The 22487-nt window shown below is 40.9% G+C and overlaps 1 protein-coding gene across 1 annotated transcript; it reads left to right on the top strand.

Annotated features, from left to right (window-relative positions):
• Positions 1 to 6439: 6439 nt before the first annotated feature.
• On the top strand, positions 6440 to 12062 carry LOC109029665 (venom serine carboxypeptidase). Its single transcript, XM_019040239.2, has 2 exons — positions 6440 to 7272; positions 9087 to 12062. The coding sequence occupies exons 1-2, from the start codon at positions 6582 to 6584 to the stop codon at positions 9893 to 9895; spliced, it is 1500 nt and encodes a 499-aa protein (XP_018895784.1). The 5' UTR covers positions 6440 to 6581; the 3' UTR covers positions 9896 to 12062.
• The last annotated feature ends 10425 nt before the right edge of the window (positions 12063 to 22487 follow it).

Raw genomic sequence — 22487 nt, 5'->3', positions numbered from 1 at the left:
ACAGCACGTTAACGCCGGGATCACCAGTGTCCAGAGCAACCGGGTCACAGGGCCGTAGTTTTTTTTTTGAGTGTGGTTTTCTCTGAAATCAACTCCCAAGCTCAAAAAAAGCTCTCAAGTTGAGGCCAAAATGGAGGGGATACCCCACGCTATCCTGAGAGTCCACCTCTACATCAAGACAAACTCTCCGTGCAAAGATAGGGAGCAAATACATTGACAGGGCTGCCACTTCATTTGGGAACTACACAACTGAAACCACGACAACCCTGCTAATGTATTTGCTCCCTATCTTTGCATGAAGAGTTTGTCTTGATGTAGAGGTGGACTCTCAGGATAGCGTGGGATATCCCCTCCATTTTGGCTCCAACTTGAGAGCTTTTTTTGAGCTTGAGAGATGCTTTCAGAGAAAACCAGTGGCACCATCGTGTTTCTCGCGAACTTTTACATAAGAATCAACAGTCAAATCGCAAATTCCTCACACATGCAACATCTCCATTATCTGAAAAATTCGAAGGAAAAAAAATATTCAAAATTTTCCCAGTAAATTCGGTTTATAGTAAAGGAAATCTGGCAACGTCTAGAGGCTCATACGTCGTTTTTCCTTATCACGGCAGCGTGGTTGGTCATAGCCGCAGTTTATAGAATCGCGGCTCTTCCTTCTTCCGAGGAACTGGATCCCGGGCTGCCTATCAGATCTCGACGCCCGGTTCGAGGGATCCGCGGCGACCAATTAAAACTGGTTTAGACATAACTAATTGCATTCAAAGATGGTCGGTCTCGAGGACGCGGCGTGTATATCCACCACGTGGGCGGATCCCATGCAATTAGCAGGATTCTGGTTAAAACACACGGAGTCGGACAAGTTATCAAAACCCCTCCCCCTCCGCTCCCCCCGATCCCCGAGGGATCCCTCGAGCCCCCCACCGAGGGATCTCGGCACGTCGTAGCCGGCGAATATTCAGCGAGTAATTCAATTCAGTTCGTAGGTATACATGTGCAACAAGTTGGTTTCTCGCGCCATTAATCCTTTGCATTCCGCGCTCCGATGGGAGGACCGTGGATGGCGGTGGGTGCTCCGATATTGTTACCAGATCGTGCTGAGAAATCACCTTTCTCCGTGTAATATATTCGAATTTTATCGCACAACCTGGCAACCGAGGAGACTCTCGTGTTGCGCTAGCTGTTGCGTCTCCACTCGACTCTGTTTCCTTTTAAAAAATGTAACGTCGCCTTTGAGTCGCACGATGCTCGTTACTAATTAGAATCTGAAAAGCTCCGGGGATTTATTCGCAACTTCCAGGAATGGATGCATTGTGAACGGAACCGTCGCGAGGGGCGCAAAAAGCACGCCCTCACGTAGGGCGCAATCGTGCGCTCGGAAGAATTTCTTGTCGGATCAACAGGGATTCCTGTTACAAATGCCGCAACATGAACGTCTTGTCGTAACAATTGGCCTGATGCAAATTTCAGCTAAAGCACGAAGAAGTAAATAATGCTGGTTTATTATAGAAAATGTCTTAGAAATCACAATTACCGCATCGGAAAAGTTCGAAACACACTCCTAATTTCCCAATAATATTTTTTTTTATTTTTTGTTTAAGTTTCCCGCTTCAAAAACGGTAGTAGGCTTCTCGTGGTGTAGTTGCTGTAGCGCTGGCCCTATGACCAAGAGATCCCGGGTTCGATTCCCGGTCAGGTGATCTGAGCTTGATGGTCCCAGGCAATGGTCACCTGGGGCTGGGGTAATAAACGTGGGATTAGCCGATAGGCTATTTGAAATCGGTAAAAAAAAGAAAGAAAAACTATGGTACAGGTGAATATTTTGTATGAAAAGTCGTTCCGTCCAACCCTCATACGCCATGTGCCCTGGATGCGACACGATATTCAACATGTTTGACACATCCTCGCGTAAAGCGTAAGGAAGCAATATGATCTTCATGAACGCAAGGGAAATGTAAATATAAACACACCGGTTCTTGTAAGCCCGTATCGTCACGTGTGTTTTGGTAGGTTGACGTCGGCCATGTTGAATATTGCGCAGTATCCTAATGCGCAAGGGTTGGATAGAACGACTTATTTTTCGAAATGTTCTCCAGTGCCGTAGTATCATTTTTGAAGCGGGAAGCTTGAAAAAACGCATATATTCCTAACGCAGAATTTGAACTTATGTATAGAAGCGTATTTCAGGCTTTCCCAATGCGCTTATAGTGATTTTTGAGCCACTTTCTTCCGGAAATAACTCCTCTTTTTGCTCTAACTGAGGTTTACAATAGGTCCAATGCAATTTGCTGCTCCATTGCCCAATGAGTCCACGATTTAGATCGAATAGAAAAGAGGATACTTACATATACTATAGAAGGCAACGTCCCTGGCTGTCACGCAGCCCAACCCGCAGAGGGTGAAAGCGCCATTTAAGGCCCGCTTTTAGAATCCTCATAAGTTAATCGAAATAGAGCGGGCTCATCAAGAAAGTATCTCCTATCGATAGTTGTAAAAATCATGAAAATCGATCCAGTAGGTCTTTAGAACGAACTTTCATAAAAATGAGCGTTTACATTTTTTAAATGGTAGAACCACTAGAACCCACAACTTAATCTTTAAATATAAAAAAAAACCTGGGTCGTATTTCCAAAATCTAAATCAAGTGGGTTTATCTAGCGACCATCATCTGCGAAAACCATTCACATCCCACCGGATGCAAGTTATTTAAGTAAAAGAAATGTTTGGGTCGATCTGAGACTTGTTCTTTATGTTCTTATTTTTACACACGAGGTATAAATGTGTCTGCTCCTTACGCTCCATTCCGAGAAAAGCGTGTTCCTCTCTGCATTTGGTTCGAGCCGCACATCATAATTTTTATCATATTTTCTTTCTTGGAGCGAGGAAAATACAGGGGCACCGTTAAATGAGAAGCAATTTATTTGTAAATGAGCCCGAGAAATAAGCATATCCCGAGAGAAACGGGTGATGGTTTTTGTGGGAGGGCGAAAGAGAAACCGGTTGATATGATATTAAAAATTCTAACTGATACACTGATCGCCGAGAGATTTTCATTCAAAATTCAAACTGCTCTTTCTGAATGATCCGCCACACATCGCAGATTCATTCGACCCGTGTGCTATGCGAACGAACACTCCGGCGGCAGAAATGAGAAGATCATTTGCGGTCATAAACATGACAAAAGCACACAGGCAATGCATTTAAATTGAATAAAAAGAAATAGTCTCGTACCCTTTTTGTGCATTTACAACAGGGAGGAACAACTTTTTATTTTTGAAGAGAAAAGAGGGTAAATTTATGCTTTCATTTGCTCTTTGAATTTTTCCTCCTACCAATTGATACTGTCGCCTCTGTTCGGAATGGTTTCGAACCATTTCCGTTAGCAAGATAACTACGAATGGTTCTTAAAAATGGCTCTTATTGTCTTCCTCTGATCATCGTCTGCGAGCAGTAAACATCATTAAAAGGGATTAATTTATGACTCACAGAGGCAATGAAAAACAAAAAACGGCAATATTTATGATTTTTTTTTATCAGAATCAATGACAAAAAGGTACAAACTCTATTTTTAACGTCACTTTTTTAAAATTTCGGTGCAAATCGGTAGCAAAAATGTGAAACCACGTATCTTCATTAAGGTGTTTCAAAACGTTCGTTTCTATTTCATTTTTTCGAAAAGGAGAAAGTCAACTTAATCGCTAAAAATTTTTCAGAATATTCTGCTGGCAGAAAATAAAAATTAAGGAAATCGTTTAGACATTACATTCACTGGTACTGAATAAAAACAAAAAAATTGTGACAAGAAGTTTACAACGTCGCAAAAGGAGATACGCGCTTTCGCACTTTGGCCATCGATATGTCAGGTACTTTTCTAAAAAAAAATGTAACTAACTTTGACTTTCGCATGGAATCCTGAGTATTTTTAGATGTAAATAGAAATTTTACGTGAAATTGTATATAATCTTACTTTCTATTTCGATAAAATGAATGAAGACACCTTATCTCTGAGGATTAGATAATAACTTCAGGTTCCACAATTCCCCTTTGGTGCATAACAGTGTGACACCGTACTTCCTCTCTTTTTGAGGGTGTGTCTTCAAAGAGGTTTAAAGGCAGTAAGTGCCCCAAAAAATCCCTGGAAATCAATTACTGGGCTCTTGACGTGCTGGGAGGCAATGATAAATCCATTTATCTGTCTTGCGTTAATTACCAAAGCGATTCTTTTTTCCGTCCTTTCAAGCCGCACAAAAGGAATCGGAAAGACAACGGAAGAGGAGAAAAGGGCACGACAATGAATCGAACTGATACAGAAGTCAGGAAATGGAGATGGGACCCTAACAAAAAAATCCAGCTCTCTTTCTTAGAAGCGTGCGTGCGAGCACTTTTTCACCTGGATCAATGTTTTGAAACGACGTTGTCGATTTCATGAAGTGGGTTCTTGAATTCCATTACAAAAGCATGCCATGACGATGCATGCTTTGTTAAAAACTCGCCAATTTCAGCCTCTGAATTTAAAAATTTGTAAATTAAGGTGATTCGATGGACGCCATATTTTGTGTCAGAATGGCATGCGATATATCGCATCAATTGGTTCCATTTTTTCAGCTACTCGTCATTTTTCTCTAATTTTGAGATCGCAATTCTGTTGTCAGGGGACTAAAGCACTCACTTACCAATATTAACAAAAAGATTCAACGTAATAAAGGCGTGGTTTTTTCAGAGAGAAAACATCGCATTCGATACTGATATCGAAACTGCACTCGAATGCGATATTTTCTCTCTAAAAAAACTATGCCTTTGATACGTTGAATTTCTTTGTTAAAATTGGTAAGTGAGTGCTTTAGTCTTCTGACAACAGAATTGCGATCTCAAAATTGGAGAAAAATGACGAGTAGCTGAAAAAATGGAACCAATTGATGCGATATATTGCATGCCGTTCTGACACAAAATATGGCGTCCATTGAATCACCTTAAACCGTATATGAAAAGCATCTGGAACATTTTGCAATTACTACGATTTCTGGCTCATCTGTAAAAGGACCTATCTTCATAAGGTAACTAGTAGCACGGACGTTGTTCCCAAAATCAGCCTGAGATGGTAGTTCCTTAATGCAATTTCTAATCCATTTGATAGAGGGGAAGCGACTAGATTTCGGTGTTTTCAAAATCGTACGTAGATGATAACTGAAAACTATTATTATACAATGTAGACGGTATTTGTTGAAAAATGGAAGTTCCTTGAGTTTACTTGGATTTGAATCACATCTGTTTCTACAAAACTTTATGCGCGTTTCGTAATGCAGCGATCATGCCTCTGTGTTTAAAGAAGCTTGCGATTCATTGCAAACAAACACTTGTGCGTGCAAAGTTGGCGTTTCATTTTCCGAGCTAACACAGAGTGTGGCAAAATGTCGAGTTTTCTTCTAGTTTCAACATTTTTCTTGAAGTATATTTTAACTGAGAGATAAGAATATTATCGGATGTAATCTTCGCTCGAAATGGTATTGTGACCAAAATTTCGAAAAAATTTTCTTCCATCAAGTTAAGAATCTAAAGTCTTGTGTTTATACTCACCCTCCATATTCTCTGTAAAGCCATTAAAAGCCTAAGTTGCCGAGCTAACACAGAGTGTGGCAAAATGTCGAGTTGTCTTCTAGTTTCAACATTTTTCTTGAAGTATATTTTAACTGAGAGATAAGAATATTATCCGATATATTTTTTTCTAGAAATGATATCGTGACCAAAATTTTGAAAACATTTTCTTCCATGAAGGTAAGAATATAAAGTCTTGTGTTTATACTCACCCTCCATATTCTCTGTAAAGCCATTAAAAGCCTAAGTTGCTGAATGTGTCTGATAAAATAACTAAATAACTACTAAAACAAAATCCTCGAAAAATTGGAATACATTTTTACGATCTGAAACGTATAATCATGATGAGAGATATCCCGAAGAAACTATGCTAGCAGAATTCTGAAATTTTCACAGTTTTAGCTAACGGACTGATAGGAGACATATTAAAACTGTTGCCAACCCCTTTTGATATCAATATGTAAGGATTAACTCCGGTTCGCTGTGAAGTTTCTGTTTCTCACTTTGCATTTTATCTCATTTTCCTTGGCTGACAATTCGTCTCAATTAAAAAAAGCATAAAAATAAGTGCATGAGTTTTAGACAATATACTAAATTTCCAGAGAGTTGCTTGTTTTTATCGGGCAGTTAAACAAATTTCACCAAAAAAAATAAATATATAAATGAAAAATAAAATAAAATAAATCATCAAACTCACCCGATGCTTTTATCACACCCTGTATACTAATGTCTGTGTACATAAAGGTAGTGATTATTTTTACGTCATTTTCCGTTGGAAAAGTCATCAGTCAAGCTCGCCCGATACTCTGTCACACCCTGTATATAACCATGTCTGTGCACACACAGGTCGCCATTATTTTTAAGTCGTTTGTCGTTGACACGTTCAAAAATCATCATTCGTGCACATTATTCGCGGTAGTGCAATATACTCAGTGGTGTAGAGTCAAGGTAAGAATTCACTCAAAAGGCAGCTCAGTTTGAGACTCAATATGACCGGAATGTTGCCGATTTTTAAGATTAACCTAAGAATTAGCCTCAGTAGCCTCTGCCTTATGGTCTTAAGTCCCCTATTTGTTAATTCGTTTATGCTCGATCCTCATAGCCGCGCAAAAATAAAATTAGAGTCTCAGCAAGTTGAGTTGGCCCAGCTGACCTACGCGAACCTCCTGAGCGTGGCGACTGTGGGGACCCCTCTGTTTTTGTCCCCTACCATCAAAAGAGGAGACATCGCTGAGGCTCGACGACTTGCCGCAGTCCTGCCAATCCCACCTCTACTCCCGGGAATCGAGAGTTTTTCCGGTTTCATCACCGTCAACGAAAACCTCGGATCCAACCTGTTTTTCTGGATGTTCAAATCCTTGGAGGGCGACTGGACGTCGAAGCCACTCATCATTTGGATCCAGGGCGGACCTGGCTTGACGGCCATGTTCGGATTGGTCGAAGAAATCGGACCTTTTACCGTCAATCAAAAGGTTAATGCCTTCAGAAGGAAGTACACGTGGTGCCGGAAGTACAATCTACTGTTCATTGACAGCCCTGTTGGAACTGGGTTCAGCTTCACGGCACATGACGCCGGCTACCCAACTTCAGACCTGGGTGTAGCGATAGACCTCTACGCCTTCCTCGTCCAGTTCTACGCTATGTTCCCGGAGTTGAAGAGTAACCCGATGTTCCTCATAGGTGAGATAAATCAGAAATATTACTTGAAAACACTCTAATGTCGATGGCAGTGGTGCGAAACCACGTATCTCTATTACGGCGTTTCAAAATTTCTACTCCTGTTAAGTTGTTTTAAAGATGAGCAAGCCAATTTTATAACTTGAATTTAATCAGAATATTCTGCTAGCAGAGAGAACAAATCAAGGCAGTTCCAAGAAATTAAGTTGACTAGCTTTCCATTGAAAAAATAAAGAATGACACCAAGTTTATACAACGTCGAAAATGGAGATACGTGTTTGCACTTAGGCCATCGATTTGCTGATGCCGATCTCTCAACATCATTAGCCTCTTTTAAGAATAGGTGGTGCTGCACTTCTCCCTTGCAAATAAAGAGTCATGTCTGCACTCATATCAGTCCAAAAAAGAAAAGAGATGGCCCCTTAGCTTGCATGGTTTTCCTTTTGACTAGTCTACCCAGGCTTACACTGGCGTTCGAAAACGAAAAAGCTCCGATAGAATTAGAACTCTTTGAATCAACTATTCGTGAAACTAAGAAGAGTAAATTATGATACAACTATTTTAACTCCAAAGTACGCGTGTTGCATACCTGCCGCCTTGAAGGCGAACATGCAGCCGTGTTGAGCGAATGCACCTCAGCAAATTTCAGTTTCTTTAATCGCCTGTGAGCAGTAGATTCTGATACCACTATTTTAACTCCAAAGTACGCGTGTAGCATACCTATACCAAAACGAAGGCAAACTTGCTTCGTCGTTAAAAGAAGGAACTTCCGCAGAATTTGAACTCACCTAATCTACTGATGGACCAGTGGATAAGGTAAAAATTTAAGCATCCTAATAAACGTTTCTTAACCTGAATTTCTTGTAGGACACGATTCGCGCAAATAAAATGACTGAATTCATCTCTTAACTAAGATACTATCGTTCCTAGTTAAGATCGGTTACGGGAAATTTGAAATCTCCGCTAACAAGAAAATCCAGTGTCTACTTCAATAAATCCGGTTACCACAATGATTTTGACAGGATTCTTGATCAAGCAATGATTCTTTTCCATCTTGTGTTGTTCAAAGCGTTGAAAACATGCAAAAGCTGAGCCGAAACACCGACTGTGAGGTTGCCATGTTTTCATAAGTACACCCCAAATAAGTTTAGGCACATTCAGACTGCTGCGACAAAAGATCCGTCTGATTCTTGAAATTACTTTACATGTTAAACTGACGTCGAACCATCGTCTGTCGCAGTTTAAAAGTGCGAAAACGTATTTGGCGTGGACCATACAGTGGGGATCATTACGATAGTTTAGTGTTTAGTGTACAATTTTTGATTCACGCAGACTTTTGTTTTTCCAAGGGCGGGAGGTCTGAATTAACGCATCGAAAACTGCTTATTATCTTAAGGAGTTGATTTCAGTTTAAATCGTAGTCTACCTGTAGTTTTGATAAGGAAACATTGATTGAATTGGGATGTGCGAAAACTGCTAATGTCCATTTTTCCAGTCTTAAGTTTTTTGGAGTTCATAATACTTTTCGGAGTTGGTTCCAACCACGAAAGTGGCGATAAAACTCATTTTCGGGTTTCCTTCATCCCAAAACGAATCCTTTCATCACTTTTATGGTTGTATCAACTCTTTAAAGTATTATGAAGTCAAAAAAACTTAAGACTGGAAAAATGGACACTAGCGGTTTCTGCACGCCCCAATTCACTCCGAATGATTAAATTTCCACCTTGTCTAGTGGTCCATTCCTGCAACCGCACCGTTCTATTTTCGCCCCTTGTTGTACCGCCTTTCGATCTAATTATACCCTTTCCTTTTCACAGGTGAGTCTTACGCCGGTAAGATGATCCCCGCTTTCGCACATTACATCCACCTGCGAAACAAGGAAAACGAGGGCAAAGGTTTCGTGGTACCCCTGACCGCAGTGGCAGTGGGGAACGGCTTCTCGGATCCCATCTCCATGCTGGACTACTCGAACTACCTCTACCACCTTGGTTACCTCGATCGAGCCGGGAGGGACCTGATACGAACGTACGAGGACCAAATTCGAGCCGCGATCAGAGCCAATAAGTGGGTCGAAGCCAGAAACATCTTTTACGATATGATGTTCGGGGCCATTTACAACATCACACAACTGATCGCCCCTTACAACTACATCCACGACGGCGCCGCGTCCAATCCACCCACCTACGAGTTCTTCATGAGACCGGACGTGAGAGCCGCGATCCACGTCGGCAACTTAAAGTTCAACTTCATGAGCGACAAAGTTTGGGACTCGATGGCCGCGGCGTTCATGCAGTCGGCCAAGCCTTGGATCGAGGACATCTTGAATTGGGGGGAGTTCTCTTACGTGTCGTTCAGCGGGATGTTGGACATCATCTGCGCCTACACCTTGAGCGAGAATATGTTCTACGACCTCAACTGGAAGCACGCGGCTGCTTACGCGACGGCGAAGAGGTGTCCGTATTATATGAATGGGTGGCTCGCTGGATACGTGAAAACAGTTGGCGTCTTTACAGAAGTCTCGTTGCGGACCGTTGGGCATATGGTTGCCTACGAGGAGCCCGAGATCGGGTTCACCTTCTTGGACACGCTCATGACGAACAGGACGTTAGGGTTTAGGTGTGATTGAGTAAGCCCGCCTGAATAGTTTTCTTATCGATAGCTAGGGTGTAATACAGTGGACTCTCGATAATTCGAGAACCTCGTTAATTCGAAGGAAAGTCCGTTTCCCTTGAAAATCTCCCGGTAATTCGAAGAAAATCAATGTATTTTTTTCCCCTCGTTATTTCGAAATTTTTAAGCTGGCGCGGCCCTCTATAATTCGAAATTGCGACGAAAATTCTCTCAGTGATTCGAAGTGTGGGAAGTAAATATGGTCCTCCCTCTATAATTCGAAATAAGACGGTACATTCCCCCTACAATTCGAAGTCAACTGTTTATGAACCTGGGTGTCTGAAAGAGCTGATGGGATTGTCAAAATGTAAACTTGTAATTAATAATTTTAAAATTAAATATAAATAATTAATACTTAATGATAACTTAGTGTAATTTTTACCGCCGGAAAGAAATAAACTGATATTTTTGGTTCCTTTTGACGTAAATTCGTCCATTTGCCTCTCTACGTTCGAACCTCTCTAATTCGAAATTTCTCCACATGAATCTTTTTATTTCGAAACCTCGCTAATTCGAAGAAAAAGCCGATTCCCTTCAATTTCGAATTATCGAGAGTCCACTGTACCACGTATCGTCATTTCCGTGTTTCAAGATTTCCGCTCCTTGCTAACTTTGTGGTGCTAGGTTATTCCCCTAAAAAAATTTTCCTACCATACTTCTTCCTAGTGCTTCGTACCTACTAGTTTTATGTTCCATCCTAGTAAGTCCTACGAATGAGATTTCGCACTGGCTTTTTTCAGTTTCAATCTTTTGCAAATTTCCGATGGAAAAAAGTCAGTAGTACATCCCATTCGCAGGACTAACTGCAACGGGACAAAAAAAAAAGAATAGAAAAGTAGTATTTAACCTTGTAGTAGGAAATCATGTTTTTGGAAAAATGACTTGCCACCAACTTCTTAGCTTGAAAACACAGAGTACGCTGCGAGCAGCTGAGTTTAAAAATTAGGGAAGTTATTAAAAAATCACGACAGTTAGTTTTTTAAAGAAAGCTAAAGTATGACATAAGGTTTGCAACGTCTCAAACGGAGATACGTGATTTTGTACTTTTCGACTTATTGACGAGGATAGATGGAAAGTGGAAATTCCAAATTTGATAAGTTTCATCAGGTGTGTTACAATTGGACGTGTTTTTCGTCGCTGTCTGGGTACCTAAGTACCATTTCTTCGTGGAATCTTCAAAGCAAAAATAGTCTCTCAACTTCGATCTTCTTTTCATAAAGATTCGACATTCTCAAGCCACTGGATTCTAGTTTAACGAGAGGGATGGTTGCACAATTGTGGAAACATCTGCACGCATGATGGCAATTACTAGGTTTTCACTTTCTAAATGTGATCTTCCACGGGAGACTGCATGCACACGCATCCTAGTCCACGAAGAAGAAGTTATTTTTAGTTTCCAGTTTTGTCTTCATCTTACAAATAGTCAGTTAGCAGATATGCGGTATCGTTCCTTAGCCACCTATATGTAAATTCTTGGTGACTAGTGTGCTCTGCAGCTTAAAATAACTGTAATTTCAAAACCGCAACTGCTCTAGTCGTCAGGTGACCAATCACCGAGTGGGAGTCCCTCCAGCTGGATTCTGATTGGTTGTCTTCCGGTCGACTTCATCTTCCCACGACGCGGTCTAAATCATCACAATGTCTCGGGGGGTGGATTAAAAATGAGGAGTCATAAATGTGGCAAGAAACAGGCGTAAGTAAGTAAACACGGGGGCACAGGGCCGAGGGGAAGGGACGAAGGGATGGGCGGCCTCGGCGCGCTAAAACAAAACTGAAATGTCCCCGGAGAAGGAGGAGGCGGTGAGCGAGCGAGCGAGAACGCGGAGGAAGGACGGAGGAGAGAGGAAAGAATACAAGGAACGCAGTGTGATGTATCTTGTTAATTACATTAATATAATTTATGTGTTTCATTAAAAACACACCGAGTACTGTACTAATTCTTTTTGTGTTAATTTCTCATGCTGGAACCCCGTTGCCCGGTGCGCGCTCCTTACCTCAGTTCGTCCGCCCTGAAATTTATTGCGCCTAGCCTTAATCCATTTATTTATAAATTTATAAATCATAAAATGTACACTCTATGTACAGGTATTGCTTTTTGAGAAATATATAGAATTAATAAAATATCTTCATCGTTACACCAGGCAGCGCCTCCCCCGCCCGCCACCCGCCCCCGCGAGACGAAAAATAATCACGATCCAAGATAAATTGGCGTTGGCATCGCCACGCATTTTCCCTCGAAAACTCAGGAGCTCTAGCGGGAAATTGACGTCGCTTGTTTTCGCCGGTGATTTGTGGCTAGCAATTTCCTTCTGAAAAATTACACGGATCAGTGATCAGAGGACTTTAATTGAGTGAAAGTGGGACGAGCCCTGCTTCAGCGGGGTTTTTATAAGCATTGTTTGGAATCTATCTGCTTCATAGAGGAGGATAAGCTGTAGGTTACTTTTTTTTGGGTGAACGCTGAAAAAAAATGGAAGTTGATTTAACATTCTGAATGTAGAAAAAGTGTGCGGGAACTTATAAACGGCTAAATTACCCGCCATTGCACCACTGAAAAAAATGTGTGCTGACATGCTGATTCTTGAATTTCAAGCCAAGATTTTTTTTACCTTGATTTAAGCTGAATTTTTCTTGATCCACAAAAAATCATGCTTGGGTTACGCAAAAAAGTTGTTTATGTTCAGCAGCAATATTCTTGATTTAAGAAAAAATACCTTTTGGCGGCAAATTTAAGATTTTTTTTCAGTGGCAGTTAGTTTTACATCTTGGTTTTGATAAAGTAACTGCTGCAGCGGGTAATTCAGAATTTTTTAAGTTCTCGAACACTTTTTTTTACATCCAGCATGTTAATTCAACTTCACTTTTTTCGCGGTGTGCATTAACATTCGCATTTACTGTGGAACTTGTACACTTTATATACTGTATTAACTTCTTCTTTACTTTACTTCACCTATTCCTCACTTACATTATATGTATCGTGGAACAGGGTCGGATTCACTTACTTGCCGCCCATGGGCCGCCTGTATTTTGCCACTCTCTTCTCATTCATTTTGAAGCATCAATACCATCAAGTGAACGTGCCGGAGGGGGAGGGGTGCATAAGATACGTTTACTCTTGTTGGACACATTTTTCGCGAAAGCACTGTCAACACTACTAGCAAAAGTTCACGGAACTTAGCGCGAAAGTTAAGTTTCGTAAACCTATCTCTGTGTGGACAAGGCCTTCCATTTATATGAAATGAGCGAAAATATTATAAAAGAACAAGCATAAATGTGGTTTAATAATTTTAACTTCCACCGCCGCGCCGCGCTGACCGCACGGTGTTTGGCGCAATGCGTGAAGTATTCCCACAGTCTTGTAGGCGCTATGCGTTTCTCGCCGCCCGCTGCTGACCGTAGCGACCGCACTGTCTTTAACGCAATGCGTGAAGTATTCATTCAGTCTTGTAGGCGCTACGCGTTTCACGCCGCCCGCTGCTGACCGTAGCGACCGCACTGTCTTTGACGCAATGCGTGAAGTATTCATGCGGTCTTGTAGGTTCTAATATGTTTTACATGCCGACCGCTGCGCCGTGCCAAGGGTTTCTTCTTTTCATCTTAAGTTCTCGTCATCATTGCTCTCTGCGCCGCGCCGTTCCAGGCCAAATTCTGTGTTCGGTTTCTTTCTTGGTCTTAACTCGACTAATCAATTAAAGATGCTGTCTATTGTATCACAGAAAGACGACGAAATTAGAGATATACTCTCAGGAAATGAGAGATTTTATCACCTTCTCTCGTTCGTAATTTTTTTCTAAATCCGATTTTTCTTTATAGCTACATTTAAAAAAATTGCAAAATTTGCCGCCCCCTAAATCCGGCCCTGTCGTAGAAAATACTGTAGGTATGTTTGACACTACAATCTAAATCTATAGCCCTTGCAAGACTCTTGTACGAAATAAAACAATTTTTAGTTGAATTTGAATCAGAGTTGTACAATTTATGTGAAATAAAGTAGTGGATAATGACATTTACTGCGTGGGATACATTACAAAAAAAAGTGTGATCAAATGAACCAAACTAAGACCATATCCACATGGACAGAAATATTCGCTTTGTCTAGCCTAACGATTGGTTCATGCGATCGAACTTCTGGATTGAACTGAATTGAAAAAAAAGACTGTTACAAGAAGTGAATGTTCATATATTATTTGAATCAGAATATCGGTTTGACACGTACATCGAACAGTTATTGATCTTGATCAATTTATGTGACGCTGAGCTCTGATGAACACGATCAGACGAGCAAACTCCTTCTTTCCCGATCATCCATAAATACGCCCATTTCATCACATTATAAATTTTAAGAAATTCTTAGACTTCAAGAAAATTTTACAAAGCCATATACTTTTATACTTCTAAGTTTCGAAATGAGGAAAATATAAGTTTTTAAAGCTTCCTTGTCAAGTCTGACGTTTCTCGTTAGCTTGTTCCAGTGCGCATGGGTTTGGCATCGAGCTGATTCAAAAAATACCCTCAGGCGAATTTCACAAATTATAAATTTTAAGGGATGCCTCTTCAAGGACATTTTACACGGTCACTTTTAAACTTCTAGGTTTCGAATTGAGGAAAATATAAGTTCTTAAAGCTTCCTTGTCATGCCCGACCTCTCTCTTTGCCTCAATCCAGTGCGCGTAGGTTTGGCACCGAGCTGATTCCAAAAATACCCCCAGGGGAATTTCACAAATTATAAATTTTAAGGGATGCCTCTTCAAGGACATTTTACACAGTCTTTTTCAAACTTCTATGTTTCGAATTGAGGAAGAAGAGTCTTACAGCTTCCTTGTCGTGTCCGACTTTCCTCATTGGCTTGTTCCAGTGCGCGTAGGTTTGGCATCGAGCTGATTCCAAAAATACCCCCAGGGGAATTTCACAAATTATAAATTTTAAGGGATGCTTCTTCAATGAAATTTTACAATGCCACTTTTAAACTTCTACGTTTTGCAGTATGTTGGAGCTTTTTAGCCAACGTGCGTTAAAAATTCAGCATAAAGCTGTACATCTCAATACAAAGGGCACAATTGTCTCTCAAAGATATACGCTGTTTGGTAGTTAGAGTTTCTTTCCCCTCTGTGTTGAGATTTTAAGCTTTATGCTGATTTTTAAGGCACGTTGCCTAAAAAGCTCCAACATAGTGTCTTACGACCCGTGCGTCCACCGCACTCAGTTTTTGCTCTATGTTTCGAATTGAGGAAGATAAAAGTTTTTAAAGTTTCCTTGTCATGCCCGACCTTCCTCATTGGCTTGTTCCAGCGCGCGTAGGTTTGGCACGGAGCAGATTCCAAAAATACCTCCCGGCTAATTTCACACGAGGATGATGCACCGTGAAACGGCCCATAATTAATGGCCGATTATTCGTCTGCTCACAGCCGCGCTCAACACCGTAGGACACGGGAGGCTGCGAGAGTATCCTCGGATGCTGTGTGGTACGGCTCGACGGCGTGTCCGGTGTTATTTTAAAGGCGGGGTCACACTGTTAACGCCTCCCGACGCTCTCTCGCGTCGGCGGCGCGGCGCGCGGAGAGGCAGAGGTGTCACTCCAGATGGGCCGTAACACGTGTCTTCACCAGGTCCCACCCCCCGGAACCCTCCTCCGCGCCTGTAAAACCGCGCACCCGCGCCGGGTCCTCGTGGGGAGTTGCGTCGTTTGGTCGCGGTGGGGCGGAATCATCTTCAATCCACCCCGCTGGTGCCCCGCACAAAAACAAAGGCTTCAATTTATGAACTCCGACGCGCGCGTCAATATTGCCGACGTCTTGTCAACAACACGAGCTTGTTTATTTGCTCGCTTGCCCAACGCTCGCTGACGATGGATGCAACGTTTCCAAGGCGTAACTCCTCCTTGCGTAGACGTGTACCGAACATACGACCCTCCCCTGTCAAGCTTTGCTCGGAGATAAAATCCACTATTATTTTGTTTCGAGCTTGGAGGGTGTCTCGCATGAAGTAGAGTTAAGTGACGTCCTCGTGAATCGGAGAAAAACGATGCTTGCAGTTGGAAAAGAAGGAGGTGGAAGTTTTCGATATAAATGGGGTTAGAACTCGGTTAACGAGTCGAAAAAATAAGCGTCAAATTCTAAAAAAATAATTACTGAAAATGACTAACATCTTTGTTGTTATCTTTTTTCGGAATTAGATGTATTTACGCGGAATGGTTACAAAGGAAATGTGAATCACGCACATGCTATGTAAATAGCTCATTGCGATGTAGACAAATGATATTAAGCATGTTCATTGTATTTTTTTTTTTTTTTTTGAAAACTTCATGAACCATAAATTCTCAATATCTCAGATGTTTTCGGTGTGTTTCTGCAAGCAAGCATATAGTATATGACTTAAATTTTGACAAAGTAGGCACAAAAGTATACGACTTTAGGTGAATAATGAAATGAAGTATTGAAATTATATTATGATTTAACTTTTTAGTGTTTTTAGTGCCTTCAGCTTTTTTAACCCTGCTTACAGTAGATGTTGCTAGGCCCACGCGCGCATGGTAGCTTTATCATGAAAAAAAGGGTATATTTTCAGATTCGGGAACAACGCCCCGACAAAACTGATAAAAAGGCATCAAACTCTGTTGGCGTGCGTTTATCATGCAGTTTTAATGTGCGGTTTGGGGTGTTATCCATTTCAACGCTTTGATGCAGTTATTCGAGATTGAAGGCTGACCATGTTGCATATCGACGGTGAAACTACCAAACCACGTATCTCGTTTGCGGTGTTTAAAAATCTACGCTCACATTTTATTTTTTTGAAGTAGACCAAATCAATATCATTCTTTGAAATTTTCACGGAATTTTCTCCGCACAAAGAGGAAAAATCACAGAAATTTTCAAGACTGGATGTTAAGTAGTTTTTCATTTAAAAAATAAAGTATGACAGGAAGTCTGCGACGTCGCAAACCGAGATACGTGGTTTGGTAGTTTCACCGTCGATATACTAAATTATGAAAGCGCGATGGTCGATTCTTTTTTAAAACATTACAGAGGACGCTTTTTTAAAGCTACTGGTGGTTGATCTGGTGATCTCACTCCTTGCCGATCAAAGTGATGCGACATGCTGAGTGGCGATTTTAACGTCACACGGCCTGCTATATCATCATGACAACATTATGGAAAGAACATTCGCTGGTGAGAATCGAAAAATATGCATCTCTCTCATTGACGTTTTAAATTTCTCGCCACATTTATTTCTTCCTTCTTCTCAAAGGAAATCTAATCTGGCGTGTAACGGAAGGACGTCAAAGGAACATCAAAACTTCGCCAAATTACCTCCAAAAAATTATTCATTTGAGAATACCCCTCTTTAAAAATTTTATGCTCGCTGACTCAAATTCCGAAGAAAACTAAAATTGCGATTGTCTTAATCAGCTAACAACGACAACAATACAAATGAGGAGACCATAGATATGAATGATCCTCCATGCAAATTTGGAATGAAAATAAACAAATATTTTGAGTAATGGCCGTGCACAGAAATAGGGTACTTCGGAGGGACGGACACCAATTTTTCAAGTATGGTTCTATGGTACTGGGGGAAAAAAACACATTGGATCTAGAGCCCAGACTCTTGAAAACATTGACAAGAAAAAAGACTCTTGATTCAATCAGATTTAAGCTTAAATCAAAAGGAAATCCGCTCAAATTAAGAGGCTTGGTTCTTGAGTTTAGCAGAAATCCGATTGAATCAAGAGTATTTTTTCTTGTCGATGTTTTTAAGAGTCTGGACTCTAGATCCAATGTGTTTTTTTTCCAGTGTGAGGCTCGAAAGTTTTCGATCGCTTCAAGCATCGGAAACAAAATGGCGGCGATACAGGATCTCGGGGCCGCCGGAAAAATGGAGAAGGCACCGCCGGGTCGAAGCGAGAGGGGAACAGGTAATAAATGGCTGAAATGAAGACAATCATCGGGAAGCAACGGCGGGCGGGAGCGACGGGCGGAGGGGGAGGGGGGCGAAAAAATTGTGGGAATATTTTCCCGAACGACCATAAGTTGATGAAGGGGGGGAAGGAAAGGCCGGAGAGTGCAACGAGACGAAAATCAGGAATGAAACATTAGGAGCGTCTATTTTATTTCATTCGTTCATTAATAATGCCCATTCATCGTCTCGGTGGTTGCGCTCTTGGCTCTCGCAGCATCGCAATAATCACTAACCACGACGCCCCCCTCCCCCCCACTTTCCTCGTGGCCCCTCGCGCCCTTTTGGGCCCCGGCGCGGCACGGCGGCCGCGGCAGTCGAGATAGGGCCATTTTGAAGGCCACGAACCGCGGACGGCTGCATCGTTGCTTCATGCGCATGCACTCGACGACTCGTCTCTCGTGATTCGTCTTCGAGATTGGAAATCGATGGCCCGAGCTTGAACCGTTGACCAATCAGAAATCACATCGAACTCCAATTACCGATTTTTAAAGGATCCAGCCCACGCACGAACGGGGGCCTTCAAACTGGCACTTATTCTTTCATTTCTCGGCCACACTGAAAAAAAAAAAAAAAAAACCACACATTGGATCTAGAGTCCAGACTCTTAAAAACATCGACAAGAAAAAATACTCTTGATTCAATCGGATTTTTGCTTAAATCAAGAACCAAGCCTCTTAATTTGAGCGGATTTCCTTTTGATTTAAGCTTAAATCTGATTGCATCAAGAGTATTTTTTCTTGTCAATGCTTTCAAGAGTCTGGACTCTAGATCCAATTTGTTTTTTTCCAGTGCATTTCTGCACGAAATTTTTTGAAAATCTCAAAATTGGATCTTTGATAGGTCTCAAAAATATCAGTTATCTTCAATGATCGTCAGGCCAACAATCTTTGAAAGCCAACAGTCAACAATTCTATCGATGAACCTCTTTGATGCCTCTAGATTGTACGTGAGCTGGACGCTTAAGGCCTCGATTTCATTGTGTATAGGATGCCTATGTTGGGAGAGTATTGATATTTGAGGGGCTTGGAGGAAAAGGTGCACAAGTGTGATTTTTGCTATTTCTTGAAATACGTGTTTGAAGTGTCAAAATGACACGAATCCTTACGAGGCGGCGGGAAGAAAGTTCAAGCCGACTTTTGATGCTCAGAAATTGGAATTTGAGAGCGAATTTTTCACAGAAAATGCATTTATGAGACCAGCTTTACATAAGATACTTCAATTTTCTGGAAAACTGCATCAGTTATGCACCTTGTTCTCAAAGCCCCTCATTTCTGAAAGTCGGAAAATTCATCGATGCCTCTGCCTGTGATAGAAATTTATTTGACACCTCGCGAGACAAATAGGTCACAATTTGGCGGGAGTTCAAAACAAAGTGTTTCATTACTCATTTTCCACCTCCGAAAAGAGCGAAAACGCAATTCGCGTAATGAATTGGTGCGCCGAAAATTAATAAAAGTATGTACGCGAAGAAATGCTCTGTACATTATAACTAATAAATATAAAGAGGATTTAGGTAGGAAATAAGAAATGTGACTAGAGGATTTATTAGACTTAATAAAGTGCCCTCTGGAAGAGGCGCCCCCCGGGGAGCCGAAATTGAGCTAAGCATCCCACTCCGTATTTCCCGTGCCACGCTCTTCTTCGCCCCTCCCCCATTTTTCCTCCTTCCTTTCTCTGAATTCTCTTACATTAATAATATATCATCAAAAGGTCTTGTTTCCTTATGACAGAGTGGCTCTTGTCCGATCCATTGAACAAATTTTTTAAACCACTTCGCAACTCGAGTTGTGATTCGGGGGGCGACAGAGACATATTCCTCGTTTTTGATCAACCGAATTTCCTCTGAAATTAAGATTCCTCGCCGAGACGGATAACAGTATTTCGGAGACCATCAATTGAAATTTTTTTTACGAGGATATATGGCGCTTCCTCGTCTACGTAAATAAAGTCGCTCGTATTTTGCGGAGCTGTCTTCGGAAACGAACGCGGATCCAAAATAGTTAATGAATCACTCGAAAAATGTCGCTGGGATTTACGGGAGTTGACACCGATATTTTTATCGCCTTGGCACCGGGCATAACTGAATTATTGCTTTTAATTCAACCAGCGAGGTAAAGAGAAATTGAGAAACGGATGAACAACCGTTTGGATGTGGAAATTGAAGAATTATGTAAAATAATATCATTATGAGAGTAATCATAATTTGAAAATTTACCCAGCACTACGAGAATTAAATTGACTGTTTTTACATTTTAGGTAGTTTTTATTAAAAATTTCTTCCTAAAACGATAAATTTAGATGGTAAATTTCTACAAAATTAACTAACGTTGAGGAAGTAATTCTTGTTTTCTAATAAAATCAATCTGTCAGAATTTTTGAGGGTATGAGAGAAAAGAAGATGTAGATGTAGTGGAAAAAAGCTCTGAATGGCTATCTTTTGGGGACACATTTTTTCGGACATCATATAAATAACTTTTTGGTTCGGAATACCGCAGTCCTCACTCCTCAGTAAAAAATACGCATCTTACACAAAGTAAAAATAAAAAAAACACAAGAAATAATTATTTTGGTAACGTTTGCCAAAATTCATTTCCTATTACTACAAAATTTGTCGTTCAATTGAAGCCAATTTTGTTTTCTCCATATAAAATTGAGTTAGAAGAATATACCGTGCGCCAAGAAATGCTGCTGATATGTATGAATGGTACGCAATGAATGAAATAATACTACTTTCATCCTCTAATTTGCATAAACTAGTGTTGTGTCACCACATTCTTTTTCTCAGTGTCAACTCCAATTCCAGCTCATTCATTCAGCGCCTTGCGCTTGTCAGTCATTCGAGCCAGGAATCGTCAAAAATCATGCTCGTGGCAATCCAGTTCCATCGTTAAGACCACATCAAAATTTTCTCCCGGTGACGCCAACCCATAAACGTCCTATGAAGAGATTTCAGATTGAAATCTCAGATAACAGTTACCAGTTTTCGGCATTTTAATTTTCACGTGGAACTCAAAATGCCATGCTAAGGCAAAACGCCGTATGAAAATTTGGAGGTTGCCAAGCTTTTTCTCACATGGTAGTCATGATTAGGGCAATAAATGGATGTTTTTCTTCAGCATTTTTAGACACATCACGTTAAATTGTGAAATATGTTGGATGCTCTACAGCATGTGTCAAGATATACATTTGAACAACTTACAACAACGGGTAATGAGGCCAGAATACACAAATGAAACCAAGACGTTTCGGCTGGAAACACCACAGCCTTCTTTAGTCTTTCTAAAGAACAAGAAATATTTAAAAACTTAGCACTCGATTGTACGAAAACGAGATGAATCCACCACCCGTTACACAATAGATCAAGTCAATAAGAGAAGGTCGGACAAAATTTGGAAACTTAAAACGCTTATAACTCCGTTTATAGAAGTTTGTTAGGACCAAAAGTGACTCCATTGGTTTCGTGAAACTCTCTTTTAGAAATACCCCTTAAAGTCTAAAATGTGACGAAATAAACATCAAAATTTGCGGTTTTAGTCAAAAATGTCATGTCCAACCTCTCCAATTGACTCAATCCACTGTGATTTATCTCGCTCATCACGTTCATCACGTTTTAGAAGGGTACAACCGAGTGCTAAGTTTTTAAATTTTTTAATATTTATTGTTACTTATGCAACGGAAAAAGGCCGTGGTGTTTCCAGCCAAAACTTCTTGGTTTATTTGTGTTTTCTAGAATTTTCACCCGCTGTTGTAATTGTTTAAACGTTAAATTGTGAGTTTATATCTCTGAAAAAATAAAACAAGCACAAATGAAATCTTTATCATTGTCGGTTTATATCAGTACAAATTTGGCAAAACATACAGGGTGATTAATTAGTACCGCATTACCAGCACCAAACAGCATCCCTGTAACTTTTGGGAAAAAATGAGATAGGTAGGGACTTGAAATGTTGTGGGTGCTCGAAACGACTTTAGGAAACCCCCAAAATTTTAAAGGGATCATTCTGAAAAAGGCAAAAGCCCGAAGGGTAATAGCGGCAGCAGTGGCGTGGCGTGAATTGCGATTGAGTTGAGATCGAATGTTAAACCTATTACCGCCATTCAAACCTATGAAAAAAGATCGATTATCAGGGTGTTCGCAGCGAACACCTTAGTAATCGATTCTTTACCTTAGCTTCAAATGGCGAGATATCGATAATCGATTATTCACGCCACGCCACTGAGCGGCAGTGCGGTACTTTTGGATCACCCTACAGATATTCATACGTCGTTTTTCCTTAGCACGGCAAAGTTTGCGCAAGAGAGCTCATCAAAATAGCGTTACGACATTTCGCGACAAATTCGGCTGATGAAGCCGGATAGAGGGCGTTAGGCGCGCGAGCCGATACGACATTTTACGAGGGTTTACGTGTTAAAATGATGGATACACTTCCTCCAGGACGAGATTATTCATAATAAAAACGGAGGAAAAAACAACCGGGAGAAAAATGGAAAAATGATATTTATCTGAGCGTAAGAAATTTCAACCGGGTAGCTGTCTCCGATCGGACGCCGAGATAAAGCCGCAAGAATTTTAAAAGTTCGGCTTCGAAAGG

This window comes from Bemisia tabaci, chromosome 7 (genome assembly GCF_918797505.1).
Source record: "Bemisia tabaci chromosome 7, PGI_BMITA_v3".
In the NCBI taxonomy this organism is placed as follows: Eukaryota; Metazoa; Arthropoda; class Insecta; order Hemiptera; family Aleyrodidae; genus Bemisia; species Bemisia tabaci.
This window is presented reverse-complemented; position numbering and strand designations above follow the sequence as displayed.

Excerpts from the sequence above, each read along its gene's own strand:
- LOC109029665 (XM_019040239.2), top strand. The coding sequence starts at position 6,582 with ATGACCGGAATGTTGCCGATTTTTAAGATTAACCTAAGAATTAGCCTC. Across the intron at positions 7,273-9,086 it reads TAACCCGATGTTCCTCATAG|GTGAGTCTTACGCCGGTAAG; the intron begins GTGAGATAAATC and ends TCCTTTTCACAG.